General features: G+C 41.0%; 1 protein-coding gene across 2 annotated transcripts in view; it reads right to left on the bottom strand.

Moving 5' to 3' along the window:
- PSMD11 (proteasome 26S subunit, non-ATPase 11) overlaps positions 1–16,774 on the bottom strand; it is a 30,204-nt gene that overhangs the window by 13,082 nt on the left and 348 nt on the right. The window contains exons 2-5 of one of the 2 annotated variants that reach the window (XM_077749616.1): positions 14,579–14,680; positions 8,326–8,450; positions 2,033–2,104; positions 1,601–1,658 (exon numbers count right to left, since the gene is read on the bottom strand). In XM_077749616.1, coding sequence (XP_077605742.1) covers positions 1,601–1,658; positions 2,033–2,104; positions 8,326–8,450; positions 14,579–14,680 — 357 coding nt within the window. Of the gene's footprint in view, positions 1–1,600; positions 1,659–2,032; positions 2,105–8,325; positions 8,451–8,637; positions 8,732–14,578; positions 14,681–16,774 lie in introns of those variants that run through there. The other variant, XM_077749617.1, reaches the window with a different exon arrangement.

The raw sequence follows: 16,774 nt of genomic DNA, 5'->3' as shown, positions 1-16,774 counted from the left end.
AAAAAAAAAAAAAAAAAAAAAATGTGCTTCAGGGAGCCTAGGTGGCTCAGTTGGTGAAGTGTCCAACTTCAGCTCAGGTCATTATTTCACAGCTAGTAAGTTCGAGCCCTGCGTTGGGCTCTGTGCTGACAACTCAGAGCCTGGATGGAGCCTGCTTCAGATTCTGTCTCTGTCTTTCTCTGCCCCTCCCCTGCTCACACACTATCTTGCTCTCTAATACAAATAAACATGAAAATAAAAACGTTTTTAATGTGGTTCGAAGGACACTATTCAAGAAAGTAAAAAAGCAATCCATAAAATATGGGGGAAAATTTGCAAATCATTATCTGGTAAGGGACCTGTATCTAGAATAAACAATAAAAACACAACCAACCCAATTAAAAAATAAGCAAAGGATTAAATAAACATGTCTCCAAAGACATACAAATGGCCAATAAGTACATGAAAAGATTCTCAACATCATTAGCCATCAGGGAAATGCAAATCAAAACCACAATGAGATATACCACTTTCACCCCCAGCAAGATAGCTAAAATAAAAAAAGACAATAAATAAATATAATGTGTCATAACCACACAATGGATATTCAGCAATAAAAACGAATGCAGTGCTGATATATGCTACAGCATGGACGAACCTTGAAAACATGCCAAGTGAAAAAGATGCCAGTCACAACGACCACATATGTGGTTTCTTTCTGGGGTGATGAAAATGTTCTGAAATCAGATTGTGGAGATGACTGTACAACTGTGAATATACTGTATTCGTGTAAATTCAGTGGTAAAAAACAGTGGATTGTGCACTTTTAAAGGGTGAATTTGGGGACACCTGGGTGGCTCAGGTGGTTAAGTGTCTGACTCTGGATTTCAGCTCAGGTAACGACCTCAAGGTTCATGAGATCAAGCCCCATGTCAGGAGTCTCTCTCTCCCTCTCTCTCTCTTTGCCCCTTCCCTGCTCACACATGTGTGCTCTCTCTCAAAATAAATTTTATTAAATAAATAAAAGGGTTAATTTTATGTTCTATGAATTACATCTCAATAAAACTTGTTTTTTAATGCTACTATTTGCAGGATAAAAACTGAATACTGGCAATTTTTTCAACTTAAAAGAGAAGCCATATTCTTCCATCTGGGGAAAATAGTCCAGATCTACTCATTAATTTAAAATTTAAAAAAATTTAAAAAAAAAAAAAAAAAAGCAGCAGGCAAAGACTCCAGGGTGTTTAAAGCCCCCAGGAAAGCCTGTAGTCAGCCCACTCTCGCTGCCATATACATTTGCACCAATTAACTTCTTAAGCTTTAAAATAGATTTTAAGTATAATCATCAACAAGTATAATAAATGTAATAGTCAAACACTTGCAGTCTGATCCTTTTGTTTTCTAAACCTGACAGACTAACTCTGGTTAGTTACTTACAACTTTCAAATGGCATTTTTCCATGACAGGTTCAGTAAATGTAAGCCACTTTAAATCCTTCTTAGAAATAAACAGAACAAAAGTTATTAATACGTAACTAGTAAGAGTGGCCACATTCAGAATATACTTACTCAGCCAGCGAGGATGCCTTATTACTTTCTACCATTTGGGTAAGCTTACTTACCCAAATGCAATGCTTCCTGGTACCTCTTGGTATCAAAGTACAAAGACACCAGTCTTGCCTAGGAAAGAGAAAAGGCATTGACTAACAGAAAGAAAGAAAAAGGCCAAAGAAAGAAATCAAAGATTGACAATCACAGAACTGTTACTGTTGAATATACAAGTTCTGGAGAGAGCACCAAATCCAGCCCATTATCTCCTACCACAGTGACTGTTAACTTTACTGGGCTACTGCTTACTTCTCTGAGCCAAACAGCAGGTCTATCTCAAAACTTTCACCAGAGTATTCTCCTGAGTGGGATTACTATCAATAATATTTGGCTGCCTGGATAATACAAAATTACTGGAAATACTTTTGATCAGAATGGTGTTAATTACACTCAACGGTCTGTCTAATGCCCAGAGACCTGAAATCAGTACTAGTGTAGGCACATACCTCCAAAGCTTGGCGTAAGAAAGTTCTTTTCTCTGATTTGGCCCATTCGATGCACTCTAAACACAACTCGACCTGCAACAAAGAGACAGTACATGCAACATTACGCCCTCACATTCTTCCCGCAGATCTTGCTTTGGAGAACAGCTTTAATTCCCTCCTTTTATGTGTTACCCACGTTGCTCAGTTTAATGTCAACAGGGGACATGCCTTGATCCATGGTATCTCAATGTGTAATAGTTATATCGTAATGGAGAATCAACTTGGCTCTTTACAAAGTATCTTTGTGCTTAGATTGTGTTCTTTTGGAAAAGAGCTTCATCTTTAAGATTCCTCTCCTACCTTCCCAGGAGAGACCCAGAACTTCCAACGTGTATAGCCCTGAAATACAGGTTTCTACAATGGCTAAGAAATCGTTAAAGCAGAGATTTCTCCCTAAATAGTTGCAAATAGGAACAGTAATGTGTTAATATGAACCCATTGGTAATAAAAGGGAGAAATTCTCAGCCTAATCACAAATGCCTTGTTCCTAACAGTTGCCCCTTCCAAAATGCAACTAACCAATTCATCATCACAACATAATACACTTAGCACATATTAAAGGAAGAATAAAAAATAAAATTAGAACTAGCCTAGCACTTAAAAGGACTTTAAAGCTTTATGTAATGGTATGCTTTGGGGGCATCTGGCTGGCTCAGTCAGTGGAACATGTGACTCTTGATCTCAGGGACATGAGTTTGAGTCCCACATTGGGTGTAAGCCTACTTAAAAAAAAAAAAAAAAAAAAATGAAAAAAAATTTTTAAAAAGGTGCTTTGAACTCACAGTTCTATCTGCCACACAAACAGTGATATATGCAAAGTAACTGATTTAAAGGAGTGTTCTACGTTAGGTGGTCTACATGCCATCAGGTATCTGTGACATATTAGCTTTGAAAAAGTACATATTAAGAACTGCAGATCTGATATCACTTCTGTTACTGCAAGTTTTGTTATTAAGATTCCTAACAAAAGCGTAAGATAAAAAGAAACTGAACTTTCTATAGAACTAATTGCTAATACAACAGGTCTTTAAATACAAAGTTCTCTTAAGAGATGTTGTAAGGCAACAGAACTCCCCTATGACCCAGCAATAGCACTGCTAGGAATTTACCCAAGGGATACAGAAATGCTGAGGCATAGGAGCACACGTACCCCAATGTTCATAGCAGCACTCTCCACAATAGCTAAAACATGGAAAGAGCCTAAGTGTCCATCAATAGATGAATAGATCAAGAAGATGTGGTTTATCTATACCATGGAATACTACATGGCAATGAGAAAGAATGAAATCTGGCCATGTGTAGCAACATGAATGGACCCTGAGGGTGTTATGTTGAGCGAAATAAGTCAGGCAGAGAAGGACAATTATCATATGTTTGCACATATAGGAGGACTGGGAGGAACTTAACTCAGGACCATGGCGGAGAAGAAGGGGGGAAATGGTGGGGGAAAGGGAGAGAGGCAAACCATGAGAGACTCTTGAATGCCGAGAACAAACTGAGGACTGATGGGTGTGGGGGGGAGAGGGGTGGTGGGTATGGAGGGGGACACTTGTGGGGATGAGCACTGGGTGTTATGTGGAAACCAACTTGACAATAAACTATTTGTAAAAAAAAATAAATTAAAAAAAAAAAGAGATGTTGTAAGGAAGGAAAAGGAAAGGAACATAATCCAGACTGACAGATCGTCTGTCTGTAGATCCTAAGTTCCAAGTTTAGTGAATAAAGAGATGACATTACTTGGTATTTGGAGGACTCACCACAAGAGATTCACGGGAATCTTTACAACTCACTGAGGCCCCCTGGTGGCTATTTAATCTCCAGCACTAAATTCAACCCACCTCATAAAAGTTCTAAAATAAAAGCAAGCCAACCATAATTTCAGCATTCTGCACTATGTTCTGAAAAGCCAAACTCAAAGTCAGTTCTGTTCATGATATGAATGGAACTGAAAATACTTTGCTGAATGTGTTTAACAACAAAAATGCAAGAATCCTTAGTCCTACAAATCTTTGGAGGGCGAAGAAATGTCTTCCATCCCAGCTTTACACAGGGAGCTTTCTCAAAGAATACAAAAATGGACGCCAAGCCTCCTGATTCACTAGTCTGGAATAAAGCCTGGCCATGTGGATGCAGACCTCTAGTTAAGAAACACTGAATTCTACTCCAGCACTTCACTTGTCCCCATTTCCCTGACAGTCCAGACATGAAATGACTCGCTCAAGGTCACATAACAGCTACTGGGATCAGAACGTGGCCCTATCTCCAGTGCTCTTGTTCACATCAGTACTGATATCTCTCCTAGAGCAGGGAATTTTTTACAAACTGAACTGTTATCCACTACAGGGTGCATATTCTGCACTATCTAGGACTGTAATTAATGAAACCAGTACCTCAAATTAAGTAAAACTTTTAAAGGCCATTGGCCTTGCTACACAACTATTTTGTTTGAGGCTTTGTGCCTTGTTAATGCTGACAATGATTGATAAAGGGGATAAGGATGTATGAGAAGCCCATGCTTCTGGAGGAAGCCCTTATTTGAGTACAAAACCTTGATGTGGTTGACATTTAAGGTCTTTTTCTTTTTTTTTTTTTTTCCTTTTTTTATTTTGAGAGATAAAGAGAGAGTGCAACCAGGGGCAGGTGGAGGTGGGGGGCGGGGGGAGGCAAGATTATGTAAGGGAGAAAGGGAGAATCCCAAGCAGGCTATGCTCAAGGTCAGTGCATGGAGCCCAATGCGGGGCTCAAACTCATGAAACTGTGAGATCATGACCTAAGCTGAAATCAAGAGCCAGACGCTCCCAAGAGCCCCAGTCAGACATTTAAGTTTTAAATCAATACACTTAACCATATTTTCAAAATGCCTTTACTAATTAAATCCTTATAGGAGAAAAATAACTACTATTCCAAATCTCAAGTTCTCTAGCATGAACTCCTTTCCATGAAATTAACTATTTCGATAACAGGATTCAATGTAAGGTTTCTTAAAATGTGCTACTGTGGTCTTTCAGTTGGATAGGCTATACCAAAAACTGGCTTCCCATAGGCAACTACCTAGAGATCCCTGAAAGGTAGGTAAAGTTAATTTTGAAATATGGGGGCGCCTGGATAGCTCAGTAGGTTAAGCATCTGACTCTTGATTTCGGCTCAGGTCATAATCTCACAGTTCGTGAGTTCGAGCACCTACATCAGGCTCTGTGCTGACAGTGCAGAGCCTGCCTGGGATTCACTCTCTCCCCTTCCCCTGCACCAGTGTGCACATGCACACTCTTTCTCTGCCTCAAACTAAACCAATAAAGTTAAAAATAAAAAAAATAAATAAATCTTTTTTAAAAATGAAATCTCAGTTCACTATCTGGCCAGGGTAGGGTTCAGTCTTCTCCTCACCCCAATTCTCCCCTCCTCTCCCCTTGCCAACCATCCCCTCACTCTCCCACCCCACCCCCTTTCGTCACACATACATCCTCACTTTCTAGGCTCAAACTCTTAGTGCTGTATTTGACCCAATCCTCACCTTTTAGAATACAACGAGCTGAAAACTGTTCTATAGATCTACCTGACTTCTGGTTAATCCCTGATCAGAAAAAGGGAAGGGAAAATTCCCTCCTCCAACCTCTTGGGTACCAAACTCCCCGGCATAAAACTTCTAACCCTCTTAACAACATTCTGAACCAATTTCTGCCTCAGGTCACAATACTACTATGATAGGGACCTAAAACTTGCTCCCCCATCCTTTCCCATCACTCAATCAAACATTAAAAGAACTTAGTTTTCCAAGCTGAACACTAGCTCCAATTTCCCCCAAGTCAGAGATCCTGAGTCACCTAGAGAAATGTAGTAACAACACTTACACTTTTGTCTCAATTCAAAACATTTATGTCTTAATTCAACAAAGTATCTCCTAAGCATCTACCACGGGGAAGGCATAATCCACACACTCCTCCAACAAATACTAGTCCTGTAGCTCCTCTGGGCCAAACTACTCCAAGTACCAAGGTTACAGCACTGGACAGGACAAAGTAGCTCTCCTCATGGAACTTCTGTTCTAAGGAGGAAACAGATGTTAGAAGTAAAATAAATATGAAGAAAAGTAAAGCAGAGATAAGGATATTTTAGACAGGAGGACCACATGATAAGGCCAGGAAATCACACTAGCCAATTAGGGACAGCGCTAAATTATGATTTAATCGACTCCCACAGAGGAGGAGGAAGACTGATGATGAAAAAAATGCAACTCTATCCATGGAGTCAACTCTATGCCCTGGGAAGGGACAAATTCCAGAGACGTCAGTGTACAAAAGAGCAGTTTTGATAATTAACTTTTTCTGCCTAAAAAGTTCCAAGTAGCACATATCAATCCATTTCACACTAATGTTTTTTGGTCAGCCCATTATACGGCACCCTATTTCAAACAAAAGATGGTGTCGCTTTTTCATGAGAACCAAGTACAGTTAAAAAAAAAAAGTTAAGTTAGATAAGAGTTAACACTCCTTTAAAATCACTTTTTCTTTGAAGTCATTCATAAAAATAATTCTAATGTTTTGGTTCAAAAGGCAGCCATCTAAATATTATCTATTTTGGGGGCACCTGGGTGGCTCAGTTTGTTGCTCCTCTGCCTTCAGTTCAGGTCATGATCTCACAGTTCATGGGTTCAAGCCCCATGTTGGGCTCTCTGCTGTCAGCACAGAGCCCACTTGGGATCCTCTGTCCCCCTCTCTGTGGCCCTCCCTGGCTTGCTCGCTCGCTCTCCCTCTCTCTCTCTCTCTCTCAAACATAAGTAAACATTTGAAATAAATAAATAAATATTTTTGATCTACTATCATGAAACATAGTGTTGCCACAAATTTGAAGACTTCTCTACAAATGAACTTTTTATAAATAAAGTTGGTATATGGTATTTAAACTAGGTTTCAAAAAATCATTAAGGCTAGAAAGCAGATTTTACAAAAGACCTGATTTCAAAGTGGAATGCATATGTCCTAGATTTCTGAAATTCCTCATTATTTACTCAATATGCTTACTGTGCCCTTTCATACCTTTTACTTGTAATCCACAAAGGTTACAGCAAACAATTGGACACATAACCAACCAGCAATTCCTAACCTAATCCTTATACTATTTGACGTTTTATATATTTATTGCCTGTCTTTCTCATTAAAATATAAGCCTCAATTCCTAACCCCTTCCTTATACTATCTGACATTTTATATATATATATTTTGTTTTTGTTTTTTATTTATTTTTGAGAGTCAGAGAGAGACAGCATGAACAGGGAAGGGTCAGAGAGAGAGGGAGATACAGAATCCGAAGACAGGCTCCAGGCTCCAAGCTAGCTGTCAGCACAGAGCCTGACACGGGGCTCGAACCCACGAACCACAAGATCATGACCTGAGCCAAAGTCGGACGTTTAACCAGACTGGGCCACCCAGGCGCCCCCATTTTATATATTTATTGCCTGTCTTTCTCATTAAAATATAGGCCTCATGAGAGCAGTGACTGTGTTTTTACAAATGTATCCCCAGCACCTGTAGGAGTGCTTAGCACACAACACGCACTGGGTGAACACTAAGCAATGTGTCTATAGAAAAGACAACGACTATATTCTTCCTACAAACAGATTCAAACAACCACAAAATACCCTGTTTGAATCTACTGCTTTTTACAGAGTAAGTTTTAACTTTGGTGGTGTCTCCTCCTGAATTACAGAAATACGGCTATGCTTAAAAAGTTCAGAAGAGGCTCACTGATTCCAAAGAGGCACTCCTCACTACAGGTCTGGTCCGAACTTGCAGACAACAGGTACAGGTAGAGCAGAGTCACTTCCGCACACATGAGACACAAACACATGAATGCTCATCCCTCAGTAAAGGCATATACGTGGTACGAAACACGACAGGAAGGGATGCCACGAGACTTACTTAGTGCTCACAGGAGCTTTGTGACACGGAATGAAAGGGACCACAGACACAGAAAACATTACAAAGGTGTGGCAATACAATACCTCAAAGACAAGAATCAGTTTGTGACCCTGATGTAATGAGGATTCCAGGGACCACTGACAATCTCCACTTACAAAGCAAAGCATGGAACAGACCCAAAGTATCAAATGCCCTGTAACAAAGGGAAACTGACATGACAAGTCCGGAGCTGCCCTCCCAGCTGTCCCTTCCACAACAGCACCACAGTGCACGCGGGCATTTCTTTCACTGAAACAGATTTTTTCCGTATTGTCTACCTTCCGGCACTAAGTAGCTTACCTCCTGCCCTGTAGCTGCTTCCATATCAAGAAAGAGATCAAGAAGAGATCGGACCAGACGAGCTGCCTTAGCCTTGCTGATGGAATTCAAGAAGGGTCGCACATACTTCAGGAGTCCTCCAAGCTCTGTGTGGAAGGCAATTCAGAAAAGAAAAAGTAAACATCAATATTAGAGACAAAATACCCATTAAAATAATGATCCAAGATCATAAAATCCATCTTTGTGCCACTGGAATCAGTCTAAATGAAGCATAGTAGGAATGTAAGGCATTCCTAGCAGGTAACAGAGTAGCAAAAATGAGTCAACATATACCAAATTTGTATTCAATTAGGCACTCAGCTCCTGGATTACTATGAGGGCCCTGGGAAAAGCTCACATCTCTAGGCCTCATTTACCCATCTTAATGAGAGAGAAACAGCAAAGCCCTCAGTCTCAGAGCGCAGTTTTCTAAAACGTGAAATATGCTGTGCTTCCGACGCCCGAGGCAAAAATCACTCCCTCACAACCAACAAATCTGATCAGTTACAGGAGGGGTGTTTTGCTGTTGTCTTGTTGTTGTTGTTGAATTTCCAAGTCGGCCGTAGCAGCTCCCCTTTCCAAAGTTTCCCCAGGTGAGGCTTTTAGCAATATCCCTTCCCTGGCACTCTTCTGAATAAACTTTTCACAGAAAAGTTAGGGTGTATTCCCCTTAAAGATATACTATCCATTAAAGATATACTTAAAATTCCTCATTAATCTGCAAAGCCTAAGTCTCATACTATGATCAAAAAAGGTGTCCACCACAGAAGTTTTTCTTCTCTTGTATAGGAAAAGAAGATGGAACAGTCATTTTAAGGGAGTATCTTTAGAAACAAGAGTAAAAACTGGAGAATACTTCAACTCAATAAGGAAGTATTTGGAATGTAGGTTAAAATTACTTTAGTGCCACCACCTCTTTAATATTCTTCAGTTGTGGACTCGCCCTCCTGAGGATTCTAATTCAGGGCAAGCAAACTTCATTCACCCTCCTGAGAATGCTAATTCAGGGTCCTGAAATCATCATCTGCCTGAATAGTCACAGGATGCACGGGACTGTGTCAGGCACAAAAGGAAAACTTTATCCAGTAGAAAAGTTCATCTTTCCCTTCACTCCCCGGTACTGACCTTGGATTCCACTAAGATTTTCCCCATTCTACCACTCCATTCATGCCTGCACAGACTATGCATGCTTCTGCTCTCAGGCCTCACTCCTACTGCATTCCCATGTAGAATTTCTCCACCTTCTCAGCCTCTGTATAGTTTATTTATTTTTGAGACAGAGAGAGACAGAGCATGAGTTGGGGGGAGGGGGCAGAGAAAGAGGGAGACACAGAATCCGAAACAGGCTGAGAGCCTGACGCGGGGCTCGAACCCACGAACCGTGAGATCTGACCTGAGCCGAAGTCGGATGCTTAACCAACTGAGCCACCCAGGCGCCCCTTGGCCTCTGTAAATTTTACACATCCTTTTAGGTCCAGCTAACGTCCTATTGAGTCTTCCAGGCCAACCCCAGGCTACACTGATTTCTCCCTCTCAAATTCCTTTTACATTTATACAGATCTTAATTATACAATCATAGCTTTAAAAAAAAAAAGTTTTTAATGTTTATTTATTTTGAGAGAGAGAGAGATTGAGCAAGCAAGAGAGGGGCAGAAAGAGGAGACACAGAATCTGAAGCAGGCTCCAGGCTCTGAGCCGTCAGCTCGACCACACAGCTTAACCGACTGAGCAACCCAGCAGCCCTCACAATCACAGCTTTTTAAAAGTAGTCTAGGGGCGCCTGGGTGGCTTAGTCGGTTAAGCGTCTGACTTTCGCTTAGGTCATGATCTCGCGGTTTGTGGGTTCAAGCCCCGCGTCGGGCTCTGTGCTGACTGCCAGCTCAGAGCCTGGAGCCTGTTTCAGTCTGTGACTCCCTCTCTCTCTGATCCTCCCCTGCTCACACTGTCTCTCTCTCTCTCCTAGAAATAAATTTAGAAAAAAAAATAAAAATTAAAATTAAAAATTAAAAATAAAAAAATAAAAGTAGTCTAGTACAGGAACATCTGGGTGGCTCAGTCAGTTGGGCATCTGACTTTTGGTTTCGGCTCAGGTCGTGATATCACAATTTGTGGGCTCCAAACCCTACATCGGGCTCTGTGCTCAGAGCTCGGAGCCTGCTTGGGATTCTCTCTCCCTTTCTCTGCCCCTCCCCCACTCACTCTTTCTCAAAATAAATAAACTTTAAAAATTTTTTTAATAAATAAATAAAAGTAGTCTAGTACAATGTCACTTCTCCCACAGTATTTCCTACTATGCTAGAACAATTCTGAATAATCTCTAATGACAAGGAATGTTCAGAAAGCAGACTATTCGAATGCTGGTCAAACTAAATTAATTGTTCTTTTTTTTTTTTAAACACAAGTCTGTACCCTCCTTCCACATGGCTTCAAATTTCTGCAGATAACTACCATTTATATCTCACTTTCCCTTTCTCCAAGCTAACCATCTTTAGCTATCTCAACTGTTCCCCCAATGTCCTGGTTTCTAGATTCCTTGTCAATGAATAAAGTCTACTTTGCAAACATCCCACTTGTGGTACCCAGAACTGAAAACAACTCTCCAGGTAGCATCTGACCAGTAAAGCCAAGGCCTAATTCTCTTGATCTGGCCACCACATGGAACACAAGGTAGCCTACTTCCTTTTTTCTAATAGCACTTTTTGTTTAGACTGAGTCCATTAAGGTCATTTTTGCAGAGACAGGTAATTCCCATCTTCCTGTTTTGATTAATACTTTGAAGTATATATCTTTATACTTAACACACTGAATTTAATCTTGCTGGCTTTGGCAATAGCTCTGAATCTTAATTCTGTCCTCTACTGTAGTGAGTCATCTACGAAAACAAGGAGGCCTTCTGAAATGGCTTTAGCCATAATGCCAGATGCTGACCAGAAGAATAAGGACAGATCCCTATGACAGAATGCTAGAGACTTCCCTTCAGGTTGACAAATGATTTTCATAACTTGTACCCACCATTAATATTATGGAAAATGTTCAAATATCTTGCTTACATCAGATACATAGTTTATATCATCCCTCTAACCCAGAAGTTGGCAAGCTTTTTCTGTGAAGGGCCAGATGGTAAAATATTTTAGCTTTTTGGGCTATCTGGTCTCATTAGCAGGTAGTACTCAACCCAGCCACTGTAGTGAAAAGCAATCATAGACGATATGTAAACAAATGGGTGTGGCTGTGTTCCAACAAAACTTTATTTATAAAAACAGCTGGCAAGCCTGTGGAGCTCTGCAAATCTACTGGTCTGATAACGCTAACCAAAGAGAATGGAGGTGAGTTTGGAATAATCCTTTCTTAATAAACCCAGTCTTAAGTGATTAAAACCTACTTATCAAATAATCTGTCCCAGATATTACTGATCACCAGTTTAAAGTATCTAGAAATTATTCTTTTCATTATCTTCATGCAAAGAGAAATAATACTTGCCCATCCTCAGTTTTCTTAATACTTCTTCATCCTCCATGACTTTTCTCAGAATAATAATGGTGGCTCTATAAATATCTGCTAGAACTACGCTTTTGATATTAAAAGACAAAAACTGTCAGAGCCTAGAGACTTGAACTTATTTAAAGTGACTATCTGCTCTCTCTTCTCTCACCTAACTTGGCTTTAATTCTCTCTTTCTGATGTTTTCTCTTTTTCTTTTTGGAAATCATTTTCCTTCCTGGGAAAGGCTGAAGTGAAACATGAACTAAGCAGCCTGCCTTTTGCCCTAGCACCTGCTAGCGTTACAGTATTTGCTCCAAGCACTGAATGCTATTCTTCTTATCCTAACTGAGAAACAAATGACCTCTTCGTCCTCAGTTCATTTTAGTTTGTTTCTATTCATTCCTGGTTATAGTCCCTATTTCCTTCTATTTTCCAACATACTAAATTAATTTATTCCCATAGAATCATACTGACTTATTCTTCCTATTGAGATTATTTATAATTATTTGAATAGAACTTCATTTTTAGAATCTCACAGAATTCAACATAATCCTTTTAGAATCTCAGGCTATGAAATCTGTAGATCCTGAGCCCTGCCATCATGTCTGATGATGCCCAACACCACTTTCAACTACCAGTATGCTGCAAACCTTGCCTTAGTCACTAATTCCCAAATGACTGCTGCAGGTCAGGGACCTTATCTCAAATTTTTTTAATGGAGTACTTAGCACAGTGCTAGCTGTATATTAAGTGCATAAGTAAACAAAACTGAAGATTGGGAATAGACATATCTTCTGTTCTCAGGGAATCAAAAATCAAAGGAAATATAAACCTATCGATTATGAATAGCAGTTAGGTACACGAATGTAGGCCCCAAGACTTCCTTAGCATTTCTATTGTATATACCTATACCCATCAAACTCTTTTTTGGAAAACAATGATAAATAACCTGGAAACATTTCTAAAAGTCCTTATGATTCACCTGTTAAATTCCAACAGGTTTAGCTATACACTTCTAAAGTTCTCAGGTACTGAGTCACCAAAAGGAGGGGACAAGGAATAAGAAGAAAGCAAAGCACAAAATAAATAAAATTTCAAGCAGAAAGGTTAACATTTTTGGATAAGATGTGTTGACTATTACTATATGCTACTTATAATTATCGGTGCTACTGGAGGAAAACACATTTGGATATTTCAACAACAGAAAAATCTTAAATCACGTTATCTAACTTTCTATTTCTTTCAGGAAAATTACCTTATTAATTATATTTTGTATGGACTAACTATCAAAACTATTATGCAACACAAAGCTCACATTAACTGACATTCAAAAAGAAATCCACAAATATGTTAAATAGGAGGGAAGTCAGTCTAAAATAAAAGAACAGGGACATCTGGCTGGCTCAGTCAGAAGAACATGCAACTCTTGATCTTGGGGTCATGAGTTCAAGCCCCATGTTAGATGCAGAAATTACTTAAAAAACAAAACAAAAAGAAAGAACAGAACTTTTCAAATACATTTTTTAAATGGAGGGGGAATAAAACAGTACCAAGCGCGGATAATCCATAAGTGGTACGAGCTCTGAGGCGAGACTAATCGGTTCAAATCCTGGCTCTCCCACATACTAGGTAAGTGACCTTGGATGAATCATCTAACTTTTCTGTGCTCAGTTTCCTTGGGTGTAAAATGGACAATAGTATCTACATTATCAAGCTGTTTTGAGGATGCAATAAACTAAATCATTTTTGTGGTTAAAAAAAGTAACTAGTTGATAGTAAGCATTTAAAAACTGTTTTTTATCATAGATATTGTTTAATGATATTTTAAATAAGATACAAAACCCACATAAACACATCCTCCCACTGCATACATCTTTACTCAACTTTCTACTCCCTGAACCTAATAAGTTAGTTATCCTTAACTGCAAAAAAATCTTAGTTCTCAAGTTCAAGAAGTTTTGCTAACTTTCACCTCCTGGATAACAATATTATTTGTGGGAAAGTAATTCATGAGATCACTTACCAGAGCTTAATACCCTGTAATTAAATAATATCTAAATTCACTTTAAGGTTGACAAAAATCATCCATTTTAAGCGTGAGCAGCCTTCTCTCTAAATACTATTACCACTTTACAGGTCAAAGGCCCTTCCTGGTCTCTTATTCCAAGGTCACACACACCCATCATCAGAATGTCATCTCAAGCCTAGAAAGTCAGTGGTTCAATTACAACTAGAATGTTTGGGCAATGACATGCACAGAGTCCCAGGTAACGGTGGAGAAATCACAGGAAGGCTCTTTCCATCTGATGTCTCACTTACTCTGGATCAGGAAAAAAGGACAGCTAATCAACTTAGTTGGAGGCAAAAATCCCTAGTCATCTTCAAGTCAAGGGCCTAAGTCGCTATCCATCTCAAACACCACAGAACTGAAATCACTGTGCTGCTCCTTGTGCTGCTGCCCTTATGTAAGGGAACACAGTGCAAACTCAAACCAGAAGCAAATCACAGATCACCATATCCCAGCAGGGCCAGGAGCTTCCCTCACCTGCAGAACAAAACCGCTCCACAGAAGAACAGAGTTCAAAGGTCACCGAGCTTCCTGCTAAAGAACTGAAGCTCAACAAGTTGACAATAAAATGACTACTAAGGAACTCCTGTGGATGCACTCCTGGGATCCTTTACTGCAACAGAGACTTGAAGCCTCACCCAGCATTTCAGGTAAAAGAGAAAGCAAGCCGTTTGCAGCACTTACCTGCAGCTTGTCCAGTCTTCGCCAAGAGAGAGCCCAGTTCCAGGATACTCTGCTCCTTGACCTGCACTGCCTCCTCATCATTCTCCTGAATGTCACGCTTCACTGGGAGAGGAAAATGCAAACCTTCTTAGAATTCTGACAAAAAAAATGAAGACTGAGGGAAATTTCACCCTCACAAGACCAATTACCAACGCTGTCACCAAAAGGCAAATTCTAGATAGCTTTTTTAAGAGAAAAAAAAAAAACTGTAAAATGTGAAATCATCATGTGGGATATGTCCCAAGTAAATTACAAAAACAGATTTCTCCCTGACTTTAAGTGTGCCTTTTCATTCTATCAATTAGAATTTCCCTTACCCACATACACGGAGATTTCTGTTACAGTCACTTGGTTAAAGCAAAATTCAAACAAGTCCTCATTTGCGGTGGTAAGCCCCATGCCAGGCACTTATGTTATCGAAAATACTAAACATACGCTTACCTGCCACAAACTAAAATCAAATGACCGAGTTGCTGATGACTAAAACGTCAAGAGCCTTTCAACAAACTTTACTTCTGTGGCCAGCCTCCCTGATGGGTGTGTGAAGGACAGCAGTCCTGCGAAGCCATCCAGGGGGCACAACCCAATCGGAGCTCCAGTGTGACCCTTAGGAGGGCTTGGTGCTTTATGATGGATTCAGGACCTGTTAAAATAACTTTGTTCTATCTGTCCCACTTGCAGCTGCTAATAAGTAACTATTCTACCACTCACACACTGGATAAGCTCTCCGAGTTTGTGGTCATAATTTTAGCGGTCGTCACTAGTTATCACTTCTCTTACAAAGCATCATGACTTGACAAAAACCAAGATTTTGATACTCCATGATGGAGTCTGGAAAAAGTAAGGCTGCGACCATCAGGACTCAAGCTTGCTCTAACAGGGACCCTTTCAGGCCACTCTCTCCTACCACAGTGGAAATCGCAAAATATTCCAACTACAATTTTTACCACAGTTTTCACTTTACAAAAGACAAAATATTAGGCACTAAGCACGCCCGCAAAAATAAAATTCATACTTCTCACATTAGTGTGTACTCACAGAATAAAAACGTATGTGATTGAGGAGACTCAGTTCTGTAAGTACAATAACTTAATTCAAGATCTGAACTTCAAAAGGAAAACCTTTCTGTTTACCAATAGGATCCACCCACAAGATGCGTCTTAGTCTCCTCGCCGCACCTCCCAGGAACCCCAAAAACAAAGAGACATCAAGATCCTGTCATTGCCTTTTCTCCAGAGTGCGAGTCAGAAGTACCAAAACTCAACAGACCAGGAAGTCAACACGAAAGCCAACATCCCGGAGGTCCCCTGCACGCGCATTCTTACACTACTTGTTGATCCCACTCGAGTCTTCTCCAGCTACACCGAAAAGATCACATTACTACGTGTGCGATGGAGAGCAAGCCCATGCCCTAACCTCTACGCCTGAACATGAAAAGCCTTCTGTCATCACAAGTTTACTTCTGTTCACACCTGAATGCCGGCAGAAACCTGTCGGAAGGGACGGGCTGGAGCTCCCGTTTCAGCTTTCCTCTTGTGCGCAAAGCGTAAGGCAATCCCACTACAATGTTCAGAAAACTGTCTCATTTTTTCCGGCAACGTGCAGCCGGCCGGCCGGTTCGCTGAACTCCGCGGCTGACAACTAACTCCCCGAACTCCCTTCCCACCTTCTGCAGGGGACACTAGGACGATTAGTCACCTCCTCTAGCCGGGCGGTCCCATCTCGCTCTTACAGCCTACACGGGGCAAAGGGACGTCTCGGGCGCCTCTTCAAGCCAAATGCCAATTGTCAGTGTGTGTCCCCTCCGTATTTCCCACATTCGGAAAGAGGTCTCCCTTCAGTGGAGCCTCCCGATGTGAGGCTGGGGAGAGGCAGCAGCTCCCAGCGTCCCGAGGAAGAAAACTCCAAAAGCAAAGCGAGCGCTCGCGCTGCCACCCGGAGCGGGCTGTGCTGATAACAACGGCGGGAAACCCTGTCTACAGCGGGTCTCGCCAAGGCCCTTCAAGCCCAGGCTCTCAGCTGTGCCCGCGACAAGCCCGCCGGCCGGCACTGCTCCCGGTCCCGGGCCAGCCCGCATGGGCCAGAGCGGGGGCAAGGCTGGAGAGTGGTGGGGGCCCCGGCTCGGCCCACCCTCCCGCTCCACCCCCAGCCCACCGT

The sequence above is a fragment of the Crocuta crocuta genome, unplaced genomic scaffold (genome assembly GCF_008692635.1).
Source record: "Crocuta crocuta isolate KB4526 unplaced genomic scaffold, BGI_CrCroc_1.0 scaffold149, whole genome shotgun sequence".
NCBI lineage: Eukaryota > Metazoa > Chordata > Mammalia > Carnivora > Hyaenidae > Crocuta > Crocuta crocuta.
This window is presented reverse-complemented; position numbering and strand designations above follow the sequence as displayed.